Source organism: Trachemys scripta, chromosome 12 (assembly GCF_013100865.1).
Source record: "Trachemys scripta elegans isolate TJP31775 chromosome 12, CAS_Tse_1.0, whole genome shotgun sequence".
NCBI lineage: Eukaryota > Metazoa > Chordata > Testudines > Emydidae > Trachemys > Trachemys scripta.
In genome coordinates this window covers 43,798,264-43,809,145 of record NC_048309.1, presented here as the reverse complement: position 1 = coordinate 43,809,145, position 10,882 = coordinate 43,798,264, and the positions used below count along the sequence as shown (strand labels likewise).

Sequence of the window (10,882 nt, the reverse complement as noted above, 5' to 3'; positions counted from 1 at the left end):
ACAAGGGCGTAGGGTTGACCTAGGGGAGAAGGCCTTAAAAGCCAGAGGCTAAGCGACCAAGGGGAGCTAGCAAACAGGGGACCACAAACAGGGGGCCTGGGAGAGGGGGAGACTGCCACCTGTGAGTTGGGTGGCAGGAGGGATGCAGGGCCTCCCACTCCACTGCGCCCCAGCCTGCAGAATTTTTAATTTTTTAGCACATAATTTAATTTTTTTTGGCACAGAATTCCCCTAGGAGTAGGAATTGTTGCAGCCGACTTTACTAGATCCCTAAAAAGCCACAATCAAGGAAAGAGCCTGTGTTGGTTAAAAAATCGACCTGTGGCTTCCTTTTATTTTCTTCATTCAGCTTGCAAGCCCACAGTACTTCCTTGCAGGTAGCATTTCCCAGGAGGGAGAGGGCCATTCTCCAATCCTTTGTAAAGTGACAGTTTGTGATGGCCCATCTAATTTGGATAGTCCTTCAGGATGGGTGGGGAAGGGGGTGGGGAAGAAATTCAGGTGCCTGGGTTCCCATGTTTAGAGCAAATATTTTCAGTGTTATAAAGCAAAACTTACATGTTTCCTTATAGCCTGGAATACAGACATTGCAGGTGAGATTGCTGCAGGCAGGAACTTTGCAGCATTTCACAGTCTGAACACTCAATACAGTCTTGCAAGACTCATTCCTCTTTTGAGCAAAATGAACACACAGATGAACAGTCTGGTCTCCAGCTGTTAGTTAGCGGTGTGGGCCAAGGGATGTGCTGGCTGCCGCTTCCCGCAGCCCCCATTGGCCTGGAATGGCGAACCGCAGCCAGTGGGAGCTGTGATCTGCTGAACCTGGACACTGCAGGTAAACAAACTGTCCCGGCCCACCAGCGGCTTTCCCTGACGGGCCGCGTGCCAAAGGTTGCCGATCCCTGCTGTACTCCAAGGAGGACTGACAGTTCATTCCCATATGAACGGGCCATCCCCAAGCCATGAGATTTCCTGATTGGTCACTCCAAGCCCTTATCTGTAGGTGTTAAGATAAGCACGCTAGCCCTGAACTAGTACTCGTACGCATGGCTCACAATGCGCATGAGGCTTGACAAGTTACGAGCTTTCAGTAGAGCCCTCACACGCCACTCTTCAGGACTAATTGCCAGGGAAGCGGTGTCTGAGGTGTAGTGAGTTTGTTAGGTCTGAGATTGGAGTGGCTTGTGAAGGACAGTGAGCACTTTGCTGGGTGGCACCAGTGGGGTCACAGGAGGATGGGAGCCAGGACTCCTGGGTTCTATCCTTGGCTCTGCTGTATCATTTCCCCTCTGGTGTTGCACAGTCATAGCTCCCAGTTGTACAGCATCACAGAGGCTGCCACATCCCTTTTGCATGGTCACAGACTCACCGGGAGGCTTCTCAGAAACCTTCCCACTGCGGTCGCCGTGATTGGGGCCCATAGCTGCTGTGCCCAGCCCCACCCTGCTCATGCTGGGCCACACGAGAAAGATCAAAAGGCCATGATCCCACCCACCACCGAGATCAGTCGCTGTCACCCACGGCCCCCACCACAGAGACGGGCAGGAGCCGAGCGTGGATGGGGCCTGGTGATTAAGAACCCCAGATGTGCCCAGCTGTGAGCCAGCACCCAGAGTAGCCCTGGATCCTGCTAGACATGTCCCCACCAGGGTCTTCTTCATCCAGTGGTACATCATCCATCCAGATGTGCAGGGACCCAGCTGGGCAGCATCCAGGCAGCTGTGAAGGATCTCTGGCTGACGCACGGCTTGTCCTTCCCCCGCAGCCTGTGTGGTTGGTTGTGGTTGGAAACTGAGATGCCTGAGCCCTGCATTTAGATTAGTGTGTGGGCAACCCTGAGGTTTCCTGCCTCCTTGATCTCCCCCAAGCTGAGTCTATAAAGGCCCCAGGGCTGAGGCAAATGCACCGTCCCTGTACTGACTGCAAATATGCAGGTACAGATCTTGCTCCTGCTCCTCATGGCCTTTCTTCTGCCCTCAGGGACTTGGGCTGGTGAGTATGGTTGGGTTCGGGAGCCCTGGGACTTTAAGTTCAATGGCAGGGTCTCAAGGATGGGGTTCAGAGAGTGGTATCTAGGGGCCTGTGACAGTCTGTACCTCTATGTTCACCCCTTTTACAGGACTATGCTACATTTTATACAGTACATGTCTTGTGAGGTATCATCTAAAAACTCATAATTTGCTAATCATTATTGTCCTGGTAAAATATGTGTGGCATGTAAAGTTATAAGATTCTACTGTATATTGTTACGACAACATGTTCCAAGTCTGGGGAGCAGCCACAAACCAGTTCCCCAGAGACAAAACGCCAACTGCCATCTCAGCCAGGTGTCAGTGTATTTAAATGGACCATCACCTGGTTAAGTGACCATTCTTGGGTAGGAAAGAGGACATGAGTGAAAAATTTACATCTTGTCAAAGACACATCTTGGGTTCCTGGCCGCACGGACTGTCAGTCTCCTAAACCTCAGCTGGAGATGATTTTCGAAGAAGAGAAAGAACTAGAAGAAGGGGGAGCAGACGCCCCAAATGATGTCTTCCTTTCTCTCTACCCACGGAATTCACAACACCAGAAGTACAAAGGAAGCAGCATTGGACTGGGAGAAGGATCCTGGTTACAGGCAATTCAGCCAGCAAGACTGCAGAAACATGTGCTGAGAGAGATTTCACGAGGCACAGTTTGTATGAAATTTATCACCGTCCTGTAAAGGGGTGAAAACAGGGGTAGAGACTGTCACAGGGGATTGGGTCATATTGTCTCATGTAGCACTGATACTGATCAGTGTCACCCACAGCCCATGTAAGGAAGACCTGGGGAAGGGTAAAAATAATCCTTTGCAACAGTGACAACAGCAGTGAGCTGCCCTCAAGGGTAAAGACCCCATGTCCCATTCTCCACTTCCTGAGCCAGCCAGTCCCCCGCCCTAAGGCCATATCAGAGCCTGCGCCCCCTAGAGGTGAATGACTTCCAGCAACTCAGGTATCAAAAGCTGGAAGCAGGAAGCCCAGTTGTTCTGGGTTCCAGATGTTGCACAGCTGTTACCATGTGGCTTTCCAAAGCATGAACTTTCCACATCACTGACAGAGGCAGGGGCCTGTCAACTAAACCCCAGGGGATTTTATCTCCTTTTATCTCCCAAGGCTGTCCTCTGGGGTGCACTCTGGCTAACTCTGGATTGGGGAGTGATTGTCTTAAGGCCAAGACTGTCAGAGGCGCCTGGGAGATGAAACCATTCATCTGAAACCAGAGGGTCCAGAGGGAGACGATAGGCCAATGCTAGTGTTGGGGGTTGGGTTAAACCTTGAAAACCAACCAATATGAGCTCCTGGTGCAATGCTCTAGATAAGTGGATGAACGCCATCCTTGGGTGTGTAAGCCAGGGGAGGTGGGGTCACTTCTGGATACGGCCTTGGTGAGACCACAACTGGAAACTGTGTCCAGTTCTGGTGTCCACACTTCCAGCAGGATGTTGGCGAATTGGAAAGAGTTCCAGAACAAGCCAAGATCTGGAGTTCTGCCTGGCGGGGAGTGCTTCAAGGAGAGCGATTTCCTGAGGGTATTGGAGGTGAAGAGGGGACTCAGCCCCTGTATGTAGGAACCTCCATGGGGAGGGGGTTTCTGAGAGCAGGGGGCTCTTCAACCTCACTGGCTAACGCAGGAAAAGACACGACAGCCGGGAGCTGGAGTCAGCAAAGGTCTGGCTGAGACTAATATGCAAACATTAAACATGGAGCCAGGGGAACAACTGACTTGGGGCTGTGGTGGAGTCCCTGGGTGGGTTCTGGCTCCGGAGTATCCAGGGGGCCAGGTTGGATGGTCACAATTATCCCTCCTTGCCTTGAAATCTATGGGCCTGGGTATTTAGGTGCAGAGAAGGCCCAGGGCATTTCTTACACCAGTGGTAGGGCTGAGCAGTGTTAGCCACTTCCCCAGCCAGGCTGGGTGGGCACCAGAGCCAAGGAGACCGCCCCCCCCTCGACGTGGGTGCGTCTGTGACCTGAGTTTTCCTCAGTGGGCATCTCTGCCCCTAGCCCATCCAGGGTGGGGGTTTCTGGGCTACAGGGTACGTGTCCCTGTGGTTGCCAGGCCCTGCCCTCCCTTCCCTCTGCCTGGTCCATATAACCCCCCAGGCTGAGGCAGAGGCTCCGTGCCCATGCCTGGATGGCTCTGACGATGCAGCTCTTGATCCTGGGCCTGTTCCCTGCAGCCTTTCTCCTGCCCCCTGGGGCCTGGGCTGGTGATTGTTGGGGGAAGGGGGATTGGGGCCTGTGAGGAGCAGGACCCTGACCCAGCAGGGGGATCTGTGAGCAGCTGTGAGGGTCTCCCCCCAATCCTGCTGGGGCCAAGGGGCTGTAGCAAACCCTGCAGCCTTTCCTGAGTGTGGCTGGGGCTCTCAGAGCAGCCCAAGAGGTTAGGTGGCCCATTCCCCACCCCCCGGCTCCTTTGGGACCCCACTGCCAATCCATGTTCCAGACAGGGAGCCCAGCCATGGGGCTAAGGCACAGGCCTGGGACCCAAGAAATTTGGGACCTGTTCCCAGCTCAGCCCAGGCTCCCTGTGGGGACCTTGGGCCAGTATCTGGGACTGGGATTTTCATGCAGTGCTGATAGGAACTGGGCACCCAAATCCCTTGGTAGGTTTAGAAACAATCTCCCTGGGCCTCAGTTTCCTCATCTGTACAATGAGAAGATTATGCCTGTGTCTGTCTGAACTGGACACTGTTGGGGGCAGGGATTGTGGGTCTGTGCAGCACCTGATATAATGGGGGCCTGGATCTCAGTCTAATGTAACTAAAGCCATGTGTTAAAGGTGGGATTTTCCAAAAAAAACACCCACCTGGGTGGAGACTTCTTCAGAGCTGATCACAAAACTTTTTTTTATTTTTCCATGGGAAAAACCATCAAAAGTGTTTCTTTTACAATGACCAAAACCTGAAACTTCTCACCTAAATATTACCCACAACTGGAGAGAAAGAATCAGTTGCACCATAATAATTCAGACAGGTTCGAGACAAGGCTTTCTGAGAACAAATATTATTAGTAAAACCTACAATTTTCCATTGGACCAAACGTTTGGCAGGTCAGTCTTGGACCAGCCCTGGTTGGTCAGTGTGGGCTCATGGAGAAGGAGAAGCATCCACAGGAGACCTTTCAGTGTCCTTCTGGGGGCTGTCTGACCTAATCTGGTGTGACCTTGATCCCCAAAGCTGTTACCTCAAGGCAGTGTGATTACTGACTGTCAGGGTTTCCTCCCGACTTTGAACTTTAGGGTACAGATGTGGGGACCCGCATGAAAGACCCTCTAAACTTATATTTACCAGCTTAGGTTAAAACTGCCCCAAGGCACAAATTTTTCCTTGTCCTTGGATGGTATGCTGCCACCACCAAGTGAGTTAGACAAAGATTCAGGAAAAGGACCACTTGGAGTTCTTGTTTCCCCAATATATCCGCCCAAGCCCCTTCAACCCCTTTTCTGGGGAGGCTGGAGAATAATATACCAACCAAATAGGTAAACAAGGTGAGCGCAGACCAGACCCTTGGGTTTTAGAACACTAAAAACCAATCAGGTTCTTAAAAACAGAACTTTATTATAAAGAAAAAAGTAAAAGAAGCACCTCTGTAAAATCAGGATGGAAGATAATTTTACAGGGTAGTATGAATTAAAACACAGAGGATTCCCCTCTAGGCAAAACTTTAAAGTTACAAAAAACAGGAATAAACCTTCCTCTTGGCATAGGGAAAGTTTACAAGCCAAACAAAAGATAGCCTAATGCATTTTCTTGCTATTACTCACAATTTGTACTTTTAGATACTTCTTTCAGATATGGCTTTAGGAGATGTATTTTTCCTGACCCTGGTCCCTCCCTGTCCTGGAGAAAACAACAACAAGAGACAAAACAAAAATCTTCCCCAACAGATTTGAAAGTATCTTCTCCCCTTACTGGTCCTTTTAGTCAGGTGCCAACCAGATTATTTGAGCTTCTTAACCCCTTACAAGTAAAGGAGGGATTTTATGCTACCCTCAGCTGTATGTTCATGACACTGACCAACTCCCAGTGTGTTTGGTACGATTCCCCACCCAGTGAGGGATAAGCTTCAGATTTACCCTCTGGCCCCATGGGGTGTCTGTGAGGGAGAATGGAGCAGGGGGCAGGGTTCCAGGCACAGGGATCCCCCAAGGAGAGTGTCACACCCCAATGGTCCCCCCTCCCTCAGGGAGTCTCCAGGGAAGGCAGATCAGCATTGTATGTAGCTAACACTGTTGCGAGCAACGCAAAGCATTTTGGGGAGGGTCAAAGGTGTGCGATTGGGGAGTGGAAGTTTCCTTTGCAGATCACGAGAGGCCGAGGGGGGAAGAGAAAGAAGAAGAGCAGAGAACGGGTTAACTCCACGCTCCTGCTAGGCTCGAAGATAAAACACTAACTCCAGCCAGCTCAAGGCCACAGCACACATCTGACTCTCGGCTGCTGGCCAAGAACGAGGGGGGCCCAGAATGGAACAGACACAGACCTGCAGAGCCAGCCCATAACAAGTGAGGCAAGTGAAGGTCAGCACAGAGGAAAACAAAGAGAACAACAGAGTCTAGCCGGTGTGTTTTGGGGAAAGTCTAGGAGACCACAGAAAGCCGGTTTTGACTGGCACAAAAAGCACCAGGAACAGAGGTTGTGGAATGGAACACCCCCAAAGGAGCCCAGGACTTAAAAACCCTCCTGAGAGCTGGAGCAATTCGGAGAACACAGCGGATTGTTGGACGACCTGGGCCCAGGATAGCACTCCCGTCCACCTTCCCCCCACTCTCTTCTTCTTCTGACATTACACCCAGACCTGGCCAGTCTGGGTAGTGCGGGTGTGAGTATGAAAGTGGGTTAGGGCCTTGGGGCATTAACGCTTTCTTTCTTCCCCTGAGTGATGTGGGAGCATTCCCAGCACTCTCTGCTGTGATTTTATTATTTTATCAATAAAGCTTTAAAATCTAGGCACTTGATGCGTTTTGTCATCTCCTCCCCAAATAATCCTGTGGCGTCAGCTTGATCAACTGACGCTCCAGGCAGATTGAAATGGTAAAATCTGTCACAAGAGCATCACCGGCGGGGGAGGGGGGAGTGAGGGGGGTGAGGGGAGGAGGTTGAGGTTGTGGGCACTTCCCTTCGGGATGGGGAGCTCGATCCCAGCCCAGCCCAGGGAGATGATGGGTTTCTTATATGAACCTGGTCTCCCCACAGGTGAGATTATCGGGGGCCGGGAAGCCAAGGCCCACTCCAGACGCTACATGGCCTATCTGGAAATACAAGACGGGCAGGTTAAAAGAAAATGTGGAGGGTTCCTGGTGAAGACAAACTTCGTGCTGACGGCTGCTCACTGCAAGGGAAGGTAAGCGCCTCTGTGCTGAGGATGTCGGGGCAAGTCGGGGTTAGCAGGTAATGGGGGAGCTGGGAGCTCTGGCGCTGTCATGGGTTGCAGGGAAGGAGCAGTTAGTACGACGGGCTGGGAGAGCAGAGCCCAGATCCAACACTGGGTAAATCAAGCTGGGGTCTGGCCCCATTGCCCAGATCGGGGCAGGGAGGGGCTTACAGCCCCAGGAGAGCTCTGCAGGGCTCTGGGATGGGGGGGACCTGGGCATAGAAACCTGTCTGGATCTAGCCTGGGTGGGGTCACTGGGCTGGATGGGAGCTGGGAGCAAGGTGCTGGGAGAACAAGGAGTGAAGGAGCTCAGGGGAACAGCACAAGGGGCTGGGGGACACAGGCTGGGACCCCAACACCACTGGGCATGGACTTTGTGCCACAAACGGCGCCCTCTAGTGGGGAGAGGCCCCTTGTGCCATTCCCCCTTGTCCCCTACGTCAGCCAGTCCCCAGCTGTGGGGCCAGATCGCAGCTGGCAATGTGTACAGTGATATATACATTTTTCCAGGCCAGCAGCTGAGTCTGGGATCATGGCCTGAGAGACCCCAGGCTGCCCTGTCTCCTCCATGTCACTGTTCATGAGTCAGACCCACATGTGCCCATCCCCCACCTCATGTACGCTCCTGCCCCTAATGCCTCATGTATTGCCCTTCGCTTTTACAGCAAGATCACTGTCAAGCTGGGAGCCCATAACATTAGTGAACAGGAACGGAGCCAACAGAAAATCCCCGTGCGCCACCAGATCCCCCACCAGCAATATGACAAGAAGACCCTTAACAATGACATCATGCTGCTGCAGGTATCATCCACTTCCCATCAACCCACCCCCAGTGACCTCACAATGCTGCAGGTACCTCCCACATCCCATCACCCCACCGCCAGTGACCTCACAGTGCTGCAGCTGCCTCCCCCATCCCATCACCCTGCCCCCAGTGATCTCACACTACTGGAGGTACCACCGCTATCCCAACACCCTGCCGTCAGTGACATCACACTGCTGCAGGTACTGCCCTCCCACTCTATCACCCTGCCCCCAGTGACTTCACATGAAAGCACTGGACACATTTCCATTTCCCTCTGTTGGAACATGTTGGTTCCTTTCAGCTCTGCTCTCTGTGCTGATCTGGTTCCCTGTTTTCCCTCATGTCCATGGCAGCTGTCACGCAACGCAGTGCTGAATAACTGGGTGCGACTCATCCCCCTGCCAAATGCCAAGTCCAGGGTGAGACCAGGATCCATGTGCAGTGTGGCTGGATGGGGTAGGACTGGCTGGAACTCAAGAACTGATACCCTCCGTGAGGTGGACCTCGAGGTCATGAAGGACGACATGTGTCATCTGTACCCTGGATACAACCGCTCAACAATGCTGTGTGTGGGGAAGCCTGGCCTGGGGAAATTACCTTATCGGGTAAGTATCCTGCTGACCTGGAGGCTCCTTGTTTCCAGGAGGTCACTGCTGGGAGGGAATAGGGAGGTGGTTTTTAGGGCTAAATATCTAATTGCACAGTGATACCCTACCAAGCTAGCCCTGCTCGGGAGACTGGGTGTTGATGCAGACATCAGATCGGCCCAGAGGGTGAAGTGATAGTGAGACCAGCTCAGCACAGCTCCTACTAGCTTGGCCAAGATCCTTTATTACACATGGCTATTGATGTTCTTTAATCTCAAACCTTGGCCAACACAACCCGATTCAACTCTACCCCAAACTCAACCCCCCCCCCCAACACTACCCTACCAATCCTACCTGAAACTCAACCCCCCTCCCCAACAAAATCCTTCCCAACTGTACTACAAACTGAGCCCCCCAACATAACACTACCCCAAACTTAATCCCTTTCCCCAACACAACCCTATTAACCCTACCCTAAACTCAACTCTCCCAACACAACCCTTCCAATCCTACCCGAAACTCAAACCCCACTCTACACAACCGTATCTCAAACTTAACCCCCCCAACACGTACCTACCAAATCTACCCAAAGCCAAACCCCACCCAACACAACCCTACCGCAACACAGCCCAACCCAACACTATCCAAAGCTCAAACAACACCCAGAAAAACTGTACCCAACCCTTCCTCAAACTTAAACCCCACCCAACACAATCCTACCCAATTCTATCAAACTTAACCGCTGTCCTGGACAACTGTCCCCAACTCCAACTCTACCCAACACTACCCAATCTCTACTGAAAAGTCGTGCTAGATATGTGCAATATGTAACTGTGATTATTTTTAATCCCAGGGTGATTCTGGTGGCCCCTTGGTATATGATGGAGTGGCCCAGGGCATCGCTTCATATGTTGACGTGGATTTGTGGGAGCCAAGTGTGTTTACAAGACTCTCCACCTTCATCCCCTGGATCCAGAACATTCTGCAGAAACAGCATTAAAGGAGACACATGTTTTCCTGGCTCTTTGCCTGGCTAGACCAGCCATGGGCTAACTAGGCTTTGCGTGTGACATGCAGATTATCTTCATTAGTCTTAGAAAAATGCTATGAATTAATTGGTATCAGAATGGATTGGGGGTGGGGGAAGGAGTTTGTAGATGTTAGGATAAAACCCCTGTGTGTCTCTACGAATTTTTGAACTATCCTATACGATTCTAGATCAGGGATCAGATTCTCTCTATTAAACCCTATAGGATGGTGCCAGAAAAACATATAGAAAGGCAGGTATGGAGTGAGTACCCCATAGAGGGAAAAGGTGATATCCTCTTGCATCAATTTCTATTAGTGAGAGAGACAAGCTTTGAGATTACACAGAGCTTTTCTTCAGGTCCCGGAAAGGTTCTCTATGTGTCCCAGCTCAATGCAAGGTGGAAACAGATTGTTTAACATAAGAAGTTAACACATATTTCAAGGGACCATTCAAACTGAAGTGGCCTGTTAACACCTCTCAAGTCATAGGGGGAGAAAGAGGGTGGAAAAGGTGTGGGGGAAGGGGGTTTGGTGAATTACAGATTTTTGTAATAAGCCATAAATCCAGGGTATATATTCATGTCATGATTTTTTAGTGTCTAGCAAAGTTATGAATTTAAGCTCCCAGGCTCATTTTTTGCAAATGTTGTGCAGGTTTCCTTTGAGGATGAGGACCGAAAGGTCCTGGAGTGATCATTTTGTGAAAAGTGTTTGCCCATGGCTGGGTGATAAGGTGTTTTTGTCTTTCATCATTTTTCTGTGTGAGTTCATTCGAGGGTGGTTGTCTCATTTCACCCACCTGGTTGTTATTGGGGCATTTAGTGCACTGGATAAGGTACACCACATGTTGTGATGGATATGTGTAGGACCCATGGATCTAGAAAGATGTGTTGTGGGGGGTGGGTGTTGGTCATTGTAACAGTGGAGATATGTCTGCTAGTTTTGAATCTTTTGTTCTGTCCGGGTCTGATGCTATTTTGAGTTGGTGGGTCCTGGTCTATGCGGAGCTTGCTTGTGATGAAGAGCGTGGAAAGAAATATGTGCTAACTACTTATGCTAAA

General features: G+C 51.1%; 1 protein-coding gene across 2 annotated transcripts; it reads left to right on the top strand.

The window, feature by feature from the left end:
- Window positions 1-1,858: 1,858 nt before the first annotated feature.
- Window positions 1,859-10,290, top strand: LOC117885767 (cathepsin G-like). 2 transcript variants are annotated; one of them, XM_034787191.1, is made up of 5 exons: window positions 1,859-1,992; window positions 7,223-7,370; window positions 8,066-8,201; window positions 8,559-8,810; window positions 9,646-10,290. In XM_034787191.1, the coding sequence occupies exons 1-5, from the start codon at window positions 1,929-1,931 to the stop codon at window positions 9,790-9,792; spliced, it is 747 nt and encodes a 248-aa protein (XP_034643082.1). In that variant the 5' UTR covers window positions 1,859-1,928; the 3' UTR covers window positions 9,793-10,290. The 2 variants fall into 2 exon arrangements, with proteins under 2 accessions (XP_034643082.1, XP_034643083.1); XM_034787192.1 differs by lacking the exon at window positions 1,859-1,992 and adding an exon at window positions 6,482-6,848.
- Window positions 10,291-10,882: the final 592 nt, after the last annotated feature.